The sequence below is a fragment of the Eucyclogobius newberryi genome, unplaced genomic scaffold, assembly GCF_026437365.1.
Source record: "Eucyclogobius newberryi isolate DKJ021-1_F unplaced genomic scaffold, fEucNew1.0.hap1 SCAF_14, whole genome shotgun sequence".
Lineage (NCBI taxonomy): Eukaryota > Metazoa > Chordata > Actinopteri > Gobiiformes > Gobiidae > Eucyclogobius > Eucyclogobius newberryi.
In genome coordinates this window covers 24,547,684-24,568,168 of record NW_027315768.1, presented here as the reverse complement: position 1 = coordinate 24,568,168, position 20,485 = coordinate 24,547,684, and the positions used below count along the sequence as shown (strand labels likewise).

Sequence of the window (20,485 nt, the reverse complement as noted above, 5' to 3'; positions counted from 1 at the left end):
GCTACCACCTCTGTTCAATGTTTTGTGGAGGGAGGAGCTCTTAAAAGGCAAAAAGGCCATAGTCAGTCTTTGCCTTTGGAGTAGGGCTGCAACGATTACTCGAGTAAATCAAATAATTTGATTCCAAAAAAGCTGCAATTATTATTTTATTGCCTCAATGATTCCTTTAATTTACATATCTAATTAAAAACACGTGAATCTGTGGCGTGCGGAGAACGACTTGTGGCACTTTTGAGCACGGTGTCCCGAGCTGCCACTCTAACCACCGCAACTAGCTTCGCGTGCCGCCCACCCCAGCCCCCACGTCCTCGCCACCGCGGACACCCCGCTCCACACTCTGCTTCCCAGTCACACTTGTACGTTTAAAACATGCCACACTCTCCTCTGCGGCGCCTTGAAACAGCCAACCCCCCCTTTCTTTTTGGGCTAAGCCCCAGATGTTTAGAATGTCTGGCTCTGATCAAGAATGCTCACTTTTGTTTGGTTCGTTGTAATGTTTGCAATTGTTTGGTGCTTTGTAAAAAAGAGTTGCATCAAATTACTCCTATCATGTGTTCTCCCAACAATGGACAGTGATAAAAGCTCAGCCTTATAAATACAGCATTCTATCAGTCTGAGGGAACAGAGAGTTGAGGAGTTGAAGTGTAAGTAATAACCACATTTGTGATATTTGTGGATTCATGTTTAGTGCAACTAATGTTTTCTTGTTTTGCAGAAACCTGGATAAAGAAGAAATGGGGAAGTTTGGAGTTTTGTTTCTGTTTTTAATGTTGCAGATTAGTAAAGGATGTGCTTCAGGTAAAAACACACAAATGTTTTCAAATACTTGGAGAACACACAAATACACTGGAGAAACACACTTGTGTTGATCTTGTGTGGATCCAGATGTCCATTTTAAGATGTGTAGAACAAGCATCGTAGCTTCAATATCGGAAAATAATATATCTGGTCTCTTCATGCAGCACGTTTGAGGGAAAGTATTTATGACCTCAAAATAATGGCTCTACCATTTCTATTGCATCCTAGTCTTATACCAAACCATTTAAACCATGCAGGCTTATTTGATTTGATTTATGGAAATAACTGGGGCCAATGTAAAAAAAAAATGGTTTTAGTTGAGAAGTTATAATAAGATTATAATTATGAGATTAGAAACAGTTGTAAATAGATGATGGTTCTTTTTTTGCATTCTTATTTGACTGATGTAGACTGCAGTTTTTACCAAGTTTATCAATACAAATCTTCATGTTATAAGTGACTCTAAAAACACAAAGTAGGTTATGTATATCCAGAGTTTACAGTTTTGATTTATTCGTAGATGTGCATGTGACCGGCTGTGATGCATGCCACGCTGAAGCCACCTGCCTGAAGCTGGAGGAGAGTGGAGACACCTCAAGCACGACCACAACACTATCCTGTTTGTGCAAAGATGGATTTGTTGGCGACGGGATCAACTGTTACGAAGTGAAAGAATGTGGCGCTGACTCCTCTTGCTGTAGCACAGGCTTTAAATGGTCCCCAAAACAGGGCTGTGTGGATGTAGATGAGTGCTCTCTCACGCCATCTCCCTGTGGTGCGTCTCAGCTCTGCCAGAACACACAAGGATCGTTCGAATGTGTCAAAAGTCCCGCTTTTCGCACAAGAGCGAGCCTGTTTGTACAAGCTGTGCAGTTTGGATGTGGTGGCATTACATGTCCGCATGGCATGGACTGCATTACTATCAATGGGACGTCCCGCTGTGCTGATCCCTGTGAGAACTACTCTGCTCTGGATGACCCCTGGCGAGCAACAGATAACCATCATGCAGGGCAACCTAAATGTGACAACGATGTTAACTGGCAGGGCTGGTATCGCTTATTTTTGTATGGTTCCAGTGCTCAAATACCAGAGAGCTGTGTAGAGGAGAATATGTGTGGTACCCATGCACCTCTGTACATAACAGAGCCTCATCCCACTCAGTCCAATTACATCGAAAGACGTCAAGTTTGTGCAGCCTGGAGCTCCAGATGCTGCACCTTTGACGTCCCAAGTATCCACGTAAAGCTCTGCTATGGACATTACTATGTCTACAGACTTGTGAGACCAGACGTGTGTTTCCTTGCTTACTGTGCTGGTAATGTTTGAATTTGAACTTTACATTTTTGTGAGTAAAAGGACACTGCTTACTGAATGTCTTAATCCTGGTTTTCAACAGAACCCACCACCAGTCATAATAATAGCACAGCTCCAACATATACTGATACCACTCCAGAAACTCACACCACCTCTGGGACAACAGTCACAGATTCAACTCACGTCACACGCACTACAGTGAACCCGACCATTCCAGAGAACAACAGCACAGGGGTGGAAGGGGAGGTGCGCCTGGCCAATGGAGGGAACAGCTCCTGCTCTGGACGAGTAGAGATCTTCCACCAGGGCCAGTGGGGCACTGTGTGTGATGACGCCTGGGACCTCCTCGATGCCCAGGTGGTGTGCAGGCAGCTGGGCTGTGGCAGGGTGCTCTCTGCTCCTTCTTCAGCTCGTTTTGGACAGGGCACCGGGCCCATTTGGATGGACGATGTGGAATGTACAGGAAGAGAGACTGAGCTTTCTCATTGTCGTCACAGGGGCTTTGGGAGCCACAATTGTAACCACGGGGAGGACGCCGGTGTGGTCTGTGAAGGTAAAGTAGAGTCTTAACAGGCTCTTGATATGTGGACTCATTGATCATGTGTCATTTATGACAATATGTACACAGTATGGATCTCAAATCTTAACACAATTTGGTTGTCTCCTCAGCCCTGTCTCATGTGCGGTTGGTGAACTCTGCAGACCGCTGCTCAGGCAGAGTGGAGGTGTACCATAACAGGCACTGGGGCACAGTGTGTGATGATTCCTGGGACTTGAATGATGCAAATGTGGTTTGCAGGCAGCTGGGCTGTGGCAGGGCACGAGCTGCACCTCAAAATGCAGCTTTTGGTCAAGGCACAGGTCCCATCTGGATGGACGATGTCGGCTGCTCTGGATCTGAGCCGTCAATAACAGACTGTCGCCACAACGGATTTGGAAATCATAACTGTGCTCACATCGAGGATGCAAGTGCTGTCTGTGAATGTAAGCCTTGGCTTTGTTTGTGAAGACGCTTTGTTCATCTTTGTTGTAAATCTGTCTTGTAGTGCGTGATCCAGAAATCCAAGTCTACCAGCTCATCTGTGGACAAGATCAAATCCAAGTTACTCTGAACAGAGCAACAGTGTCCTCCTCTGGTCTGGACCCACTGTCTGGTCACCTGGTGGACCGCAACTGCAGTCGATCCAGAGTGCAGAATAATACTGTGTGGTACGAGGTCGAGCCACGAGTAGGAGTCTGTGGAAACACCAGAAGCGTAAAGGCTCTTCACTGAACTGTTTTAAACTCTTATTATTAGTGCTGTTTGTGATTTCCTTTATTGTCTTTTAGACCAACCACACACACGTCATCTACACTAACAGCTTATTCCTCTATGGTCACAACAACTCTTTCCATGTCCCTGCAAGTCTCCCTTTCTCATGTGTGTATCCCCTGGAAATAGACGCCAGGCTCAATGCTGCTCTCAGACCCTTAGTGTAAGTCTGTGGACGCTGACAAAAATCACAATTAGCATACCTTATTGCTATAATTAAATCAATTTAAGTGGGGTTTTTTTCTCCTTCTTTACAGACCAACCGGTGGCATTGTTGCATCCGGCGAAGCCCCAAGAGCATTAATGTCTCTGTACCGGGACTCGAGCTTCTCCAGCACTTATCCGTCCGGCAGTGTGAGTTTGCAGGAGGGCCAGCCGCTGTATGTCGGTGTCTATGTGGAGGAGAACGATATCAATTTTGTGACTGTTCTGGACGACTGCTACGTAACATACACCTCCAACCCAAATGACCCAATGAGACAGCCTCTGATCCAAAATAAGTATGTGTTTCTACAGTATAAGAACTATAATAACAGGTTTAACAGCATACTATATTGTCATTTTTATCCCGTAGGTGTTCGTTTGACCCGCGGCAGGTGTCAGTGGTTGAGAGTGGGACTTCTCTTCGAGCTCGTTTCTCTGCACTCTTCTTTGAGCCCCAGGGTCAGTACAGGATGGTCTACCTCCACTGCCAACTCAATCTGTGCAACCCCGGCCCTTGTGTCCCAGTAAGTCTCTCCACTACAACATTATATGAACACAAGATACTGTCAGCAGCGTGTCATATTGGGGGAAAATACTGGTAATGCAATGGGAAACACAACTAATTCATTCATCCTATCCTATGTTTTAATTCTATGACCAGTTGTTGTTGTAGAAAAAGCTTCAGTTGTAGTCATCTGGACTCCGTTTGGAAAAAGCTAGACGTTTCGACTCTCATCCAAGAGTCATTGTCAATAAGCGAATTTAGGCTGGGAACTCAGATATTTATTATCTTTGTTGTAAAGAGCGTTACATAGGAGAGACTAAACAGCCACTGCACAAGAGGCTCTATCAGCACAGAAGAAATACTTGTTCAGGACCACAGAGCGCCGTGCATCTCCATCTTGAAGCCTCTAATCACTCATTTGAAGACGTGAGGTGAAGATTTTAAGCAGGGAGAAAAGATGGTTTGAAAGAGGAGTTAATGAGGCTATTTTTGTTTAAAAAAAATAAAGACCTTCTTTAAACAGGAATGGAGGGTTAAGATTCAATCTGCCTGTAGTCTATAACGTAATCTTGAACCCCTGCAGAGGTAGAGGTCCAGGACATGCGGATGCTAATCAGGTCCTCAGGGTGAGTGAGCCAGGGTCACACAAAAACAAAGGGGAGACTAATAGCCCATTAAAGGGCTGATAGTAAACAAAAGGCTAGCTTGTTAGAAAACAAAGAGGGTACGTTTCTGTTGAAACAAACAATTTTTTCTACTGCAGGGAGGCCCGCCCGATGGGCTGGACTTACCACAGAATAGAATAAATATCTGAGTTCCCGGGCCTAAATTCGCTTATTGATAATGACTTTTAGATGAGAGTCGAAATGTCTAGCCTTTTCTAAACTGAGTCCAGATGACTACAACTGAACCTTTTTCTACAATGGAACACTCCTGGACGAATGAGGGATTACACCGACTATGACCAGTTGTATTAAACAGTGTGTTTATTTTCTAGTTGACAGTCCAATATTTTATTATAGTGGTAAATATGCAATATGCCTGAACAATTTTCTCTCATTTCTGTGTCTTTCCTTGAACAGGTTTGCTCTGGAAGGGCACGTCGCTCAGTTTCTGAAGGTGTAGCAATGCAGCCACTTTCCATTGGACCCATCACATGTGAGTAACACACAACTTCATCATTCATTATTAAACAATGAAATTAATAATTATTGTTTTCTTCTCTTTACAGGGGGAACTAACTGAATGTGTTTTATGCTTTCTGCAAATATATCTATGTTACTCTCTGTCACTGCAATGGCTCAGAGCAGCAAGACAATAATTGCCTGCAAATTGATGCAAGATTTGTTTTGTAATAAACAATTGGGCATTTATGTAGAAATTAAAAAAGTTGGTGTAATCCCCTCTTCATTTATTTAATTTTCTTGTTTAACCTTGGAAATATAGTGATGAAGCCAAATTTACAAGGGCCTTTGATATTTAACATGCATAAAGAAAAGTGTAATTATATATATATATATATATATATATATATACACACACAAACACACACACACATCGCAAGGCCTCCTCCTCTTCTCTTTCCGCTCTCCCTTGTTCTGTCTGCGCCAGGAGATTAAAATTGTCCAAAGCAACAGTATGATCAGGGATTTCTGGGGTTAGCCAGGTCTCTGTGAGCAAAATGATGCTACAGTCTATAATCCTGTTCATAGCGTGTGAGAGTCGCCAGCTCTGCTGTCTTATTTTGAAGGGACCGCACGTTTCCCATGACAACCCTCGGTACCGCGGGTCTGAAGCAGCTCTTCTTCTCCCTTAGTTTGGCACCAGTGCGCCTGCCCCTCCGTGTCTTTCTCAAAATCTCTCCCGGGATGGTGTGCTTTCTCCCGGGAAAAAGAGACGCGGCTCCGGTGCCGCGCAGCGCGAGGAGCTGCTCCATTGAGTAGACACGCCAGGGGAGGGGGGGGCGCGGGTCCCACACACATGCCTCGACAAGAAAAAAAACAAATAATCCAGCCGAATAAATCCAAATCAACGCGTGTCCAGCGCGTGTCGGTTTGTACACATCCTGCATGTGGATGTATGTAAAGTATTTACAAAAAATAAAATGAGAAAGTTAGAAAAAGTTCGGAAAGAGAGGGAGCGTCGTAACGCAGCAGCCAGCTTCAGCGGCGCCGGAAGTACGACCTATTCAGAACAGCAGTGGGGAGAGCGCATCACCTTGGTATATGCCGCACTTGACGGACACTTGCTAGTGGCTTGCCATTGGCCTCAAGGGTGGTTTTCCACAACCTCATTGAGTTCCCTATGAAGGCTCTTGGAGCCCCATTGATGTTGTACAACTCCAAGCATTCAATGATCCAAGTGTGTGGCATTGAGTCGTATGCTTTCTTGTAATCAATCCAGGCAGTGCTCAGGCTGGTGTGTCAGGTTCTACAGTCCCGAGCTGGTGTTTCGCAACTCTGGTATTTTTGCTGATGCCTTTCTGAGCGGTGCTCATGTATTGATCCATGTGCCCACTTATCTTAGCCATCATTATGCCTGACAGGAGCTTCCACGTTGTGGAGAGACAGGTTATTGGCCGATAGTTGGACTGTGCCCTTTGAGGGATCTTTCTGGAACAGGATTGTACACCCTTCGCTTAGCCATTCAGGGTGAGTTCTGTCCCTTAGCGGTGTGTTCATTTGGGCTGCTAGGTGCTCGTGGAGTGAGCCTATTTTGCATGGCTTGCATGGCTTGCCGTGTTTGTTTGCATTCTTTGAATTTTGTTTAATTCATTTTTTTTTTTTATTTACATGTGTGCTCGTCCCATTCACTGGGACGCTATCTACCGCTCATGTCACACATGCCTTTAGGGATTCTCCTGTGTGGGAGCGACGAAAGGGTCTTTCTAATTTTCCAAAGCTACGTACACACCGCAACGTCAGATTCACGCCCGAAGCGAGAAGTTGGACGCGTCTACATCTGAAGACAGAGGCCCCGGACATGCGCAGTGGAGGAGTTGTGCTGTGTTGCTTTTCTCGTGGTGTTAATGGAGTTTAATGGCAGACCATGGCTTTGGTTTATTAACTTTACAAAGTCCAAAAGCGGAGGCGATGGACACCGGGGCTTGTCTGGGACGCGTTCGACACGCGTTTACATAGACTTTGAATGTAAACTGGACGCTTTGGACGCCCCGGCCTGTAACGGCCTTTACTCTTTGTTTATGTGAACGCAGTTTTTCGTTGTACCATAGGGAGGCGCACTTTAGGAGCTGGGACATCGAGTGCAGACTTCAGAGAATTTATGGTCAGGTCAACAAATTGGTCACTTCCCCTGGGACTAAAACTGTCCTCAGCAGAATCACATGACATGTCACTGAATATTGGCTCTATTATTTTATTATTTTATCACTAATATTTTTGGGGTATTGTCCTTTTCATTATAACTTTATTCTGTGGGGCTGGACAATCTTTAAGAATAAACTGAAAGGTAATTAGGAATGATCAGACAATAAGGTTTCGAGGGAAGACAATGAGGGCACTTAATCTCTATTCTATGCGTTAGGACAATGGTATATTATATTGGTATATAAATAAACAAAAACATAGACGATTAAATACATAAATACAAAAAGGAGTTGGTGATAGTATGAACATGCTATCCAGCCCCGTTTTTAAAAATATGTATTTACTGTACTACTCTCATAGTCCGTTCAATGCATTATTAGTACAATATTATTACCCTTCTTGAATTACTTCACACTTCCATCACTTTCATATCTCACGAAGACTGCTTTTTTGTCATTATTTTTGAATATTGACATACTTACCGTAGGCATACATAGCATATCTGCAAAGGGTAATTTCCACTCACTATAAATACCAGCTGTAATAAGTAGTTCGTTCTCTGATCCACATGATGGCAGTATAACATACCTTGTTTTGCATGTCTCTTAACAGCTAGAGCATGTTCTCTTCATTGCACTTAAAAATAACCTTATTGCACATATGAATGAACGTGATGCATTTATTTATTTATTTTTTATAATTCATAAACGCTAAATGAATTGAGCTGAACGCAAAGCTGGAGAGGCAGTCGAGGAAGGTGCAGGCCCGACTTGAAAACCTACAGGTGAGACTCTGAACGGTCAGTGTTTCATTAAGCCGGTCCATAAAACAAATTCAGATGTTTTTGACATTTATTGTATCATAAATCCTGGCTAATTATATTTAAATGTGCTGTTTCAGAGGAAATATGAGCTTGGGGTTGCATTGAGAGGATGTCAGAAAATGGATGTTAAAAGTCTGGAGCGTGTCAAACCTCCCCAAAAAGACAAGACCGTGCCCAGAAACATCAGCAAGGTACCATTTTATCCATGTCATCAGGCAGTGGCAGACAAGCAGCACTTCAAACCGACACTCAAAGAATAAATCTGCAAATAAACCAAATGTTTTTTGCATTTACAGCAATATTTCCTCAAGATGGATATTATGGTTATTATTTTAAGAATTCAATATGGCCTCATAAAGGGGGCATATTCTGCTAAACAAATGTGATTTTTAACCTTATACCATTGTTCCCTCATCTTAATCGTACTCAAATTAGAATTTTGATTGATTTATGTATTTTTGAGTATTTGTATTGTAACTGAAGAAAATTCTTATCTTCACCTCCCCCCAATCTCCGCCTATAGCAGTGGCCTTAGTTGAATTTACACAGTATATGCAGAATTTACCTTTTTGAGCTTTTACTATGTTGTAACATTGTTCCCTCATCAGAAACACACCCGGAGTTGCATTTAACTTCATTCAGGCTGGTTTGATTAATCTTTGATGTTGTTGGTCGAGCTCCGAGAGCTGCTGTCTTGTTTTTAAGTCCATAGTTCATCACCATTTTTCAGCCTTTTTTCAGGGATCATTACAACTGCGAGGCTACATTAGCATGTGGGAGGCAAGCTTGCGTTTCTTTTTCCCTCTGTGTAATTCCCTTTGCTGCCAGTAGATGGAGCACAAAGTCAATTCTTGGCGTGGGAAATACCAGAGACTGACTAATTTAGATTTCGTAAACTTTTTAGTTTTTGTTCTAAAATATGATACGCCAAATTAAAGGTACTTCAATTGTTTTTTAATACTCCGAGTGATGCAGGGTTAAAACACAATCTGCTGCTTGTTACAGTGAAATGTCACTTTGAAGAGGCTTCTGGACTCGTTCTATTACTAAGCTGTTTAGAACAATATTGTAGATTAGAAAGAACATGTAAAATAGTGATCTACTTACAGTTATAGTTCAATACTAAATATCATGTGTTTCCTTTATGTAATTAACACAAAAACTTATTTTTAACTTTATATTAATATACATATATATATTTAACTTTATTCCTCCCAAATCTTCTAACAAAACTACATATTGCTCTCATTAATGTAGTTTGGTAGATATTTGCTTAAGTGCTAGACATAATGCTTCTCTCATGTTTATTGCTCTGCCATTATCGTATCATTCTTTTTGTATTTTCTTTCGTCAGGTAACTCCTTCTGCAAAGCTGCTCTCTCTCCTTTTGGACTGGGTTCTTGATGCACAGCTGAATTCATCAACCTGGTGTTAAAGATGTGTGCCACAGTTTACCTCCAGAAATCTTACTGAGCGAACGATGCCTCAAGGTTGGACTCTTTAAGGCAATTTTGCTCTCATTTTATAGCCAGGACCTTTTCCTACAATTGTCCCGGTGTCATGACCACAATGAGTGATACCCAACGCCACATGAAGACGTTTTGTGGAGACTGAAGTGATACATCATCTAGAGTAAGTTATGTTTGTGTCCCCAGGCGCTGCCGTTATTAGCAGATCAACTTTCGCGCACGCCTTTGTTGGAGGCTGAGCTCGTTTGCAGCCTCCTTCGCCTCATCCACAGGGCTGTGAGACACTTGGACAATAGTGCACAGGTAAGTAGCACAGGTAAGTAGCATTAAACGTTTTGCTGTGAGGGAAAAGAGATGACAAAGTGCCCACTGCCTGATATCATGTCCACGCAGTCACAGAAAGAGCTATTATTTTGACACAGGGTTCATTTCCACTTGGATTGAAAGTGGTAAATGATGATTGGCTTGCAGTGTATTCTCATGTCAATTTGAAACATAATCTTCGAACCTAAGATTGGATTTAGCTATGGCCAACTCCATATGTAAACCATGAGCTAATCCTGTGCAATAATTCATCCTAAATAAAACAACTAATAATTGTCATCTAATTGAATCTAGTCTCCTCAGATTTGACCATTAATCTAAATTATTATTATTTTCTTAATACTTCATAGAGTCAGATTACGATAGATTAGCTTTCTGAATGTACATTTTATTGCTAAGATGGGCGTCTTTAAAACCGGAAGGCCCAAACAAGAGTACAAACCAGTACTAAAGCATTATCTATTGCACATACAGGAGCTATGCGTCCTGTTTTGTGTGATTTGTTTTCACATTTCACATCTAAAAACAAGAGATAATTGTATGTTACAGTAGTAGATCTTTGCTTTCTCCATTGCCTTATTAAGTGGTGTTTTTACAGACAAAATGGAGGATGCATCCTAGAGTTTACAGCCGCAGATGTCATGGAGAGCAGAAGGCAGATGGTTATACATTTTGTAAAGTTAGTGGTTTACCCGACTGATTAATTGTCTCCATGAGTTATTTACAGGATCTGCGCGTTGGCTTCTGTACAAACTGACCTTGTATTTTATCCACCGTCTTTGATGCAGATCACTGTAGGCACTTTGTTTTTGTTTCCTAAAGCCGCATAGCAAAAGTAACTGGATGCAGCCGCTTTGTGTGCCGTTTGTTTGTGTTTACTGTCGAGCAGCATGTGGCGCTATCAGCAACATTGAGGCGGATAGAAGAGGAAGTGTCCAAGCCTCGCAGCCATCTTCAGTCTGAGGATCCAGAGACAGAGGAGGTGAACGAACCCGGCACTAAACAGGCTCTTTACCGAAGTCCATGTCCGGAGACCCGCGTCTTCTGCGTGCTCATCGTACTACAAGGTAACGGACAAAAATATGGGAGTCTTCCATCAAAGTCGCTTCACACGTTCATGCTTATCCTGAAATCCCGGGCCATGAATCTAGCGCCATTTCCAGCCTGAGCCTCAAAAAAAAAAAAAGAAAGAAAAATAAGCTCTGACCAATTCAAACTCGGGCCTGAGGTTTAAACGTTGTGCGCGCTCCTGGTCAGTGGTGGTCACTGAGGATGAGGAGCAGTCGTGATGTTTGTGATGATCTGACTGAACAAGAAAGGAGCGCTTATTCTGATCAAAAGAGCAAGAGGAGAGACAGGCCGACCCTCCTCCCCCGTTCACTCCCCCTCCTCCCCCGTTCACTCCCCCTCCTCCCCCGTTCACTCCCCCTCCCGTTCACTCCCCCTCCTCCCCCGTTCACTTCCCCTCCTCCCCCGTTCACTTCCCCTCCTCCCCCGTTCACTCCCCCTCCTCCCCCGTTCACTCCCCCTCCTCCCCCGTTCACTTCCCCTCCCGTTCACTCCCCCTCCTCCCCCGTTCACTTCCCCTCCTCCCCCGTTCACTTCCCCTCCTCCCCCGTTCACTTCCCCTCCTCCCCCGTTCACTTCCCCTCCTCCCCCGTTCACTCCCCCTCCTCTCCCGTTCACTCCCCCTCCTCCCCCGTTCACACCCCCTCCACCCCCGTTCACTCCCCCTCCCGTTCACTCCCCCTCCTCCCCCGTTCACACCCCCTCCACCCCCGTTCACTCCCCCTCCCGTTCACTCCCCCTCCTCCCCCGTTCACACCCCCTCCACCCCCGTTCACTCCCCCTCCCGTTCACTCCCCCTCCTCCCCCGTTCACTCCCCCTCCTCCCCCGTTCACTCCCCCTCCTCCCCCGTTCACTCCCCCTCCTCTCCCGTTCACTCCCCCTCCTCCCCCGTTCACTCCCCCTCCCGTTCACTCCCCCTCCTCCCCGTTCACTCCCCCTCCCGTTCACTCCCCCTCCTCCCCCGTTCACTCCCCCTCCTCTCCCGTTCACTCCCCCTCCTCCCCCGTTCACTCCCCTCTCCCGTTCACTCCCCCTCCTCCCCCGTTCACTCCCCCTCCTCCCCCGTTCACTCCCCCTCCTCCCCCGTTCACTCCCCCTCCTCCCCCGTTCACTCCCCCTCCTCCCCCGTTCACTCTGTATTCAGTGCAATGTTAAGTACCGTATATAAAGTTGCCAGACACACTCTGCGTGTGGAGTGCTGAGCATAAAAGTCAAGCTGTAGCTGAACTCTTTGCATGTAATGAGATCGTAGCAGTAAAAGTGCTTATGTGAATGAGAGACGAGGGAGAAAGAGAGAGATTGTAGAGATCACAGTAATAACATGTATGATGTAATAACATGTATGATGTAATAACATGTATCGTAGGCTTTTATATAGGATTATTTGTGCCTATTTGCTGAGAGCAGTGTCCACAGTCACATCTATTTCTGGTTATAAAAGTCTCAGACGCCACATGAATAAAAAGTCACTTTTAAATTGCGATGACTTAACTCAGAGAGCGCACATGATGAAGTTTTGTACCTGGATGCTTGTTACCATGGCAACTCAAAGCCCACTCTGGTTGCCCACGTTTGTGGAACGGAAATGAGGATTTGATGAGCCTTGATTGTCCTTATAAACCAGGCTTTGGCTTAATCTCTCTTCATGAAAGACCCCCATCGTTTACAAGATATAGCAATATTGTTGTTTTGGAAGGTATGTGAACTTAAAATAAGTATTTAGAAAGTAAAACTAACAACTATGAATCAACTGCAAAACAAGCTCATGATACATAGTATAATAATAATATGATGTGAGTAATCTAATTTATTTTTTTAAGTAAAAAAAAAAGAAAACTTTGTTTTTTAAATACAACAGTTTCTCTAAAAATCCCCATATTAACTGACACATGTCAGTAGGTGTTTTATCAGAGTTCTTGTCCAGGCCTTGTAAATATCCAGTGATGAAGAACTGCAGACAATATTCTTTTCTTGAACACAAAGCAGCCTACATCAACTACCTGCACTTACAGGGTGTTTTCAGTTCTACGCTGTTCTTCACCATGTGCACAAACTACTGTGTCATTAACACCGTCTCATCTATGCCTGATGCCACAGCACTGGTGGGTCTGCTGTCTGAGCAGTACCAGTCATGTCTGTGTCTGGACTGTGTGAAGGATCTGGTGATGAGAGTGAGACCAGAACGCACTCATCATTAACTCATCAAAAACAAAAGAAATCATTTACTTTACAACAATAAACCAAATTGTTCATAATAAAGTTTTTTTTTCCGCCTCTTTGTTGAAAATTGGTACAGAAACTTCAAAAAGCAGAGGAATGTTTTATCTTATGTCAGGTTGCAAAAACTTCACTCTTATAATTTCCTCTTCTGAAACATGCCATAAATGTGTAAAACCTTCAGATGATGAGAATTGAAGAATATATATTTGGGTTTTAAGGATAGTTTAGGGTCAAAGTTTGAAGAAAAGGAGCCGAGATAAAGGCCTTTGATAGGTACATATTTTATGATCTACGAGAACCTTTGATTGTCTTGAAAGAACTTTGTAGATGGTTATGTTGTGTTTTTTTTTTTCAATGAAGTAGAGCCATATGATTAATCAAATGTTAATCATTATTACAATTGTGGCTTCAATCGATCCCAAAAATTGTGTTCAAAAATACATGGCTTTTGTTCTGAATGATATAGAGGTTCATTCTGCCTCTCGAACTCGTATCTACAATGAATTTTAAAACATGAACGATGTCTATTCTTCCTGTACAGGCTAACCTTTGACATAACATGAATATATGTTTCAAATATTTCAATTAAGGTCCAGATAATCATATTGTTCCCCCCTTAATCAGTCTTACCAAAGAGATCGTCGAGCAATGATCTGACGTGATTATTTGAGTTTTTGGAGTGAACAATGTGGCTTAAGTGTCTTGCTCAACGACACAGTGGATGTTTTAAGGTGTGATCGTATCTGTCTATCCACAGCCGATGTCCTGACCCGGGCGCTGGACGGTCTGCGCTCCGACCTGTTACACGGCATCGTAGACGCGCTGATGCAGCTCACTCAAGAGTCCAGTAAGAGCTCACTTTGCACGAGTTTCAAAGAGATGGAAATGTGCAAATAATAATTCAACAGTAAATGTCTTTTGAATGGTGAAAAGTACTCAAAGGGAGTGTCCTAGAGTCCTAAAGTGTCTCAGTATTAACTGTCTTTCTATACCACACAAAGCTAGTTACGCATTGTCTTTTAGGAAGTACCACGATTGATACAGTTTTTCTTGTAACTAAATGATTTTAAATGATTCTGTCTGCTGCAGTTTTCTGGAGGAACTGCAGGAGGACCTAAACGTTTTCTTCACAGCAAGCTAACCCATACCGTATTTTCCGGACAATAAATTGCACCTTTTTTCATAGTTTTGGCCGGGGTGAGACTTATACTTATATTTATACTTATATACTTATACTTCGGAGCGACTTATATGTGATATTAGTTGTTATTTTCACACTTGCAACTGCATTTCATACTCCAGTGCGACTTATATATGTTTTTTTCTTCTCTATTATACATTTTTTTTGGCTGGTGCGACTTATAGTCCAGTGCGACTTATAGTCCGGAAAATACGGGTAAACAAATAAATTTAAATTAGGAGTGGGAGATATTTGTTGCAGAATCTCGATAATTATATTAATTTCATGTCATGTTCATGCATGATATTTTAACAATGCATCAGGAATGGGCAAAAATATGTCTGTGAATGTAATGTACGGACAATAGAAATGTAGAACTATCACTTCACATCATGTCTGGCAGATCACACAAGATGTTTCTGTCTCTTTTTGAGGACCTTTAACTGTAGTGTAGACTATATATTTATTTAATTTGGCATATCTCCAAAACAACAATTGCACTATTATCTCCCACCTGTAGTTTAAATGCACCACTTTGAATCTGTCAGCTGTCATTGTTCCAGAATAGTAAAGAGTGAATTTTTATTGTTCACATGGAGATTTGTTGATGTCCCGCAACACTCTGGACATCGAGGACGGCTGAGCATATCGCATAACGGTAAATCAGAAAATCTCAAACTGACGTCTGGCCAATTGATTTCAGGTTTTGAAGCATGTTGATCAGTCAATTTATAAATCAGCAGTTACAGGAGCACTTCTGGTCTGGGAAAAAGCCAAAACGGCGTCCGGAACATGCGCGCTCACCGTCACAATTGACTCAGATACTGGTACTTGCTGAATGCTCCGAAAATATTGCCTGGATCCTTTACACTGAGAAATTGAGAATGTGTCCTGTGACCTGTGCATTACTGAAAGAAGCCCAGTCTATCAGCTGCACTCCTGGGATTAACCCATTAACCCATTAATGAACTGATTTCAACAATGGAGTTATTTGGTAAGATTGTTAAACAAGAAAATGAAAGAAAAACACAGGAGGCGCTCAAAAAAGGACTGATATAAATGACACAGAATGGATCACGGTGTCAAAAGGTGAATAATTGTTTCTTACACTAAAACTGTATATCATATTAGCACTCAGACGTGTTTATAGCCCTTTATTAGCTCATCTGACACGCTGGGGTGTTGATAAATGCGCTATTTGTTAATAACTTTCCTGCTGAAGCGTTCAGGACTGACGTTTGCCCAAAAATTGCCTTCTGCCTTTGACTATCACTATTTCATTTGATTTACACCAGCCTTTTCTGGAGTGTCATGGCGTATCTTTCTCTTATAGCGAACATATGTGAAGGTGGAAAGCAGCTCTGGACTCCCATCAATCATAAACCGTGGCCAGGCTCTGCATTTTAATGTTGTGGCTGAAAATAAAACAACTAATATATGGCCTCACAACGGCACCGTTCTGCTAGGGAATATTCTATTATTCCCTAGCAGAATGGTGCCGTTGTGAGGCGTATTATTGGAGGCTGCTAAATGCTAATCCACAACAGAGCGCTGTAAAAGAGGCAGCGGGAGCCAGGGCCGTGTGCGCGTCCACGGGACTCTAATCACTGTGTTTAACAAGCAGAAGTCGAAATGAGTTGAGACAAGGAGAGACTTACACCCAGAGGTCACCGCTAATATCATTCTAAAACAATGGAAGCTGTATACAGTTTATGAAGCACAGGCAGAGGCACAGTTCTGTTGAAGTAAATGGACTCGACTAAAGTAAGACAGTAAAAGTTTGGTACTACAATACTTGCAGACTGAGGTTATGTCTCAAAATACTTCCACGACTCCAAATAAACCTGTGTACCACACTAGACCTCCTGCAAAGTGAAGCACAATTTGCAAGAAGCTGTTACCGCCACGCTGCGACACAATCATACCTGCTGATGATCGCCTATTACAGTAAAAATAGGCCTGTCACGTTAATTATTACTTCATCAATATTTCATCCAATAAATGATAGATGTAGCATTATTTATATTTGCACTTGTGGGGAATCTTGTATTATTTTTGTGGTAGAAAGGTACACTATGCTGTAGAAGGTCAAATAAGTAACTCCAAAGATCTAATTAAAAGTGCATTCACAAAACAGTTTTCTGGGATTATCCTGCATAAAACAGTTACAATATTGTTTATCATTTTTACTTTCTGCAGCGATCAGATCACACTTCAAAATGTGTTACAGGCCTAGTTAAAAAGTACCTTAACTTAAACAAGTCGATCTACTACAGTACTCAAAATAGTAATACTTCTCCAAAGCAAAGAGACTCACAGTACACATGACAACATTTCACTTTAAACAGTAAAAGTAAAGTGTATGTAGTAAATGAACATTTGAACGGGACATATGGACTTGCTTTCACCATGTCGTGTGTTTAAGCCGTTCTCACCTTGTTACCTTTTCACAGTCGCCTTCATAAATACCTTTCAACATATTATTAACCTTCATTAGAGTTTGATGGCTCCCGCGGCTCCTGTACGTGCTGCAAATGGAGTTTAACTCATGGTGTACGTGGAGAAAAACACAGAGGCTAAAGGCTTGAAATTGATACTTGAGTATAAGATGCAGAATTAGACCAGTTTCATCTAAGCAGTGTCTAAAGTCACGTAATGTTCATTTGTAATTTCATGTTGTCCAATACAGATAATAGAACATTATATTTGGGGATTAGGCCATGAAGTTCAAATGCATTTAGAGAATTCTCGAAGGACTAGACTGAATCTGAACTAAGACTAGAAGGTCTAAAATAGAAATGGCATTAACATCTGATTCAATTCATTTTAAAAGCATATTACTACATTACTGAATAACCGAGCTAACATGCTATATGTGGCCCGACAGTTGAATAGATCTATTTGGACAGGAGCAGGTGGTGGTTTTCTTCTACACAGTGCACGTTGAAGTTTTTCCCATGTCCCAACAAAAACACTAAAGGAATCATGTTGTTGCTTCCTAAATGGCTGTTTTATCCCTCACATAATCTCTGAATGCACTTGTATGTTTTTGTTGGACCCAAATCGCTCTTCTCTTTCTAATCTCTGTGATTGGACGCCAGCGCCACCGCTGCACTGCCGCCGCCCCCGAGCCCCGCTTTTTCAGATCTGATTCTTGACTCCCATGCTGTGGTTTTCCAGCAGCAGGAAGTAAGTTTTTGAAGGAAGTGGAATGTGACTTTAGCAGAAACAAATGTTTATTTACCCGGAACAGACTAATTTTAGGACTTCATAAGGTCCACATTTATTGTATTAATCTAAGAAACGTTGGTTCCACATGTGTGCTTTGTGCTGTGTTTCATCTCCATATGTTTGTGTGAGGTTATGTTTTATTATAGAGAAGGTCAAAGTCAACAGTGACAATATGGAAGCTCTTTTTTTCAAACCAAATCATCCTCTTCCACTCGGCATCTGCTTCCTCACTACTTTGTGTTTGATTGATGCAATGTTTTTTATGGCTTGTTTATATTCATTCCTGTGGGAATTTGGTAAATTTGACAAATCAGGCTTCAGAAGAAAAATGTCTTTGTTTGCGTGTCATTTGGAGAGTTGTTTTTGTGTTTGTAGGCTACCTTAAGAGCTTCACGGAGGCCGGGTTTTTCCACACGGCGTCTCAAGTCCTCAGGAGTCCTCATTTGGAGCTGTCACTTTTGGAAAAGCTCTACATCCTTCAGAAACTCTCCACTATCAGGTAAACCACATAAAAGAGCTGGGGGAGTGAAATAACCCACACATACAGTACAAGTACATGTGTAAATACTTTGTTGGCCTTTATTGTCTTTACAGATCATTCGTGCTTTTATTTAAACATAGAGCTATGACAGACACATGCTTTAGATCTTATTCTGTCATTTTAAGTCATTTTATTAGATATGTAGACATTTTATTTCAAATTTCATAAAGATCACCTGTTTGTAAACATGGTCAAATGTTCAAATCAAATATTGCTTTCACTGGTAACAATTGTAACGTTCATTTATTCTTTATTACCGACACATTCTACATGATGGACGAGTTGTTGGCGTTTTCATTTGGTGTTTTTGGTTGTCAAGAACATTATCCAATCAGAATGCAGAATGAGCGGTTCACTTTTGGTTGCCAGAAACTAAAAACAGTCCAAAAACCTAAAAGAATGCATCACTGAAGCCTTTCATTAATCAGCGCTGGTGCAGCCGCTGAGCCTGTCCAAAAACCTGAGCATGAGAAAAACCTGCTTGTGTCTTCTGTCTTCTGTCTGCAGGTGAAGGCTCTGGTTCAGTCGTGATTGTAGAACTTTAATTCACTTTCTTTCTTCCGTCAGAAAGAACCGGCGTCTCTTTGAATCGTCTGCACTCCTTCAGCAGATTGAGGAGCTCCAGCGCAGATTTGGTCCCACTCACACCTTTCTGTGCCTGAACCTCCATCCTACACTATCTGCGGTAACTCCTGAGACACAAACCAAGTACAGTGTGTACAGGAGCAGATCTGCACTACCTCTCCAGCCACATGCCATTGCACATTCTTTATTTATACGTTTTTGAAGGTTTGTCTTTGTGAGGAGGACTATTCTTTACCATTGCATATGTTTTACGCTGTGAGATCCATCTGTTTCCATGTTGTACAGCAAGTCTATTCTCTGCCTTCATCTGGCTTTGAAAGTATCAGATAAAGAACGGTTGCCCTTCAACTTTGCAGAGTAGAAAAATTAACTGGGTCGTAACCAAATGTAGGACAAACACGAGATTGAACTAGGTCTAAACTAATAGAAACAACCAGACTGGGCTGACCAAAACTAAGATAAGTTTATAAAGTACTGGACTAAACCATTGCAAACCAAAGACTTTCTTTTGTATCTTAACTCACAGTTTGTTCTAATATTCTAGTTTAATATATTTGAGTCTCTTTCTCTATTTATATTTGAAATTTTTCTTCTGCAGTTCTTATATCCTGCGTTGCCTGTACAAATAAAGGTTCTCTTATCGCATTATTGGTCCGACTCCACATTTTTCTAACTATTTGCTGCAACTGTAATAAACACAAACTAAGCCCCAGAGAGACACTTGAAATAATGAAATCCACTCTTTGTTTGATGTGTTTGTTCCAGTGCACACAACACGTATGGCCTGGGTTTAAGTTCAAGATTAGACTAACCTACATTTAAACAATCCTCACTTTACTCTTGAAAGTCGTGTCAGAAATGGCCTGCACGTCACATATTAAGAACTATTTCCTCAAGAGTTTGTCTAAACACCGGTATGTGTGACGAGGTGAGCGTTGAGATACTGAATCCACATATTATTTAGTATTATTGAGGCTTATTTGTTGAACTTCCTGATGCGTTGTATGGTCTTTGGAATCGAATGTCCTTGAAGGAATTTGGCAGATATTTCAAAATGTTGTGCCCAGTCTCAGTTGAGACGTCAGGAAAAAAATGTCTTTGAGGCATCGGAGGCGGCGCCGTCCAGAAATGTGAAAGTAGTTTTTTGGAAACGCGGGTCCTTATCGTCTGCCAGAAGGACGTGCCACCTGGTTCTGATCTTGGGGTTTGGAGATTTGAGTGATCTCAGAGACAGAAAGCCGTTTTACAGGTGGAAAAAGAGACGTGTCTGAGTCGATAAATGTCAAAGTTGTTTCATGGGATCAGTCTTAACTCAGCGTGGCAGCTCTGTGGGCAGTGCAGGAGTTGTTTTGTACAATCTGAAATGTTGGACTCAAACTGTTGTTTCCACTGACCCTCAAATGGTTTTGCAAAATTAAAACAAGTCCATAATCTGAGTTTCATTTTGATAAGCTAAATTATGGCTGAATATTTGGCCCCTTATCTATAGTTTGAGTGTATTGAAAGCGGGATGTTCATTGGGCCTGTGGACTCATGATTATTTACCCGTGTTGGTCTGTTCCACACAAACCTACGGCGCTCTGT

At 42.2% G+C, this 20,485-nt stretch overlaps 2 protein-coding genes across 2 annotated transcripts; both read left to right on the top strand.

Annotated features, from left to right (window-relative positions):
- The first annotated feature begins 722 nt into the window (after positions 1–722).
- On the top strand, positions 723–5,473 carry LOC140359269 (uncharacterized). Its single transcript, XM_072444127.1, has 10 exons — positions 723–798; positions 1,319–2,113; positions 2,195–2,665; positions 2,782–3,096; positions 3,159–3,367; positions 3,442–3,587; positions 3,682–3,924; positions 3,999–4,152; positions 5,216–5,291; positions 5,365–5,473. Exons 1-10 carry the CDS (start codon positions 735–737, stop codon positions 5,376–5,378), a joined length of 2,487 nt encoding a protein of 828 aa, XP_072300228.1. The 5' UTR covers positions 723–734; the 3' UTR covers positions 5,379–5,473.
- Positions 5,474–6,237: 764 nt separating this feature from the next.
- Positions 6,238–19,262, top strand: LOC140359267 (coiled-coil domain-containing protein 138-like). The gene is made up of 13 exons (XM_072444126.1): positions 6,238–6,310; positions 7,366–7,418; positions 8,196–8,243; positions 8,360–8,473; positions 9,637–9,710; positions 9,757–9,772; positions 9,938–10,054; positions 10,965–11,142; positions 13,056–13,277; positions 14,122–14,211; positions 18,037–18,274; positions 18,884–19,024; positions 19,187–19,262. Exons 1-13 carry the CDS (start codon positions 6,238–6,240, stop codon positions 19,260–19,262), a joined length of 1,440 nt encoding a protein of 479 aa, XP_072300227.1.
- Positions 19,263–20,485: the final 1,223 nt, after the last annotated feature.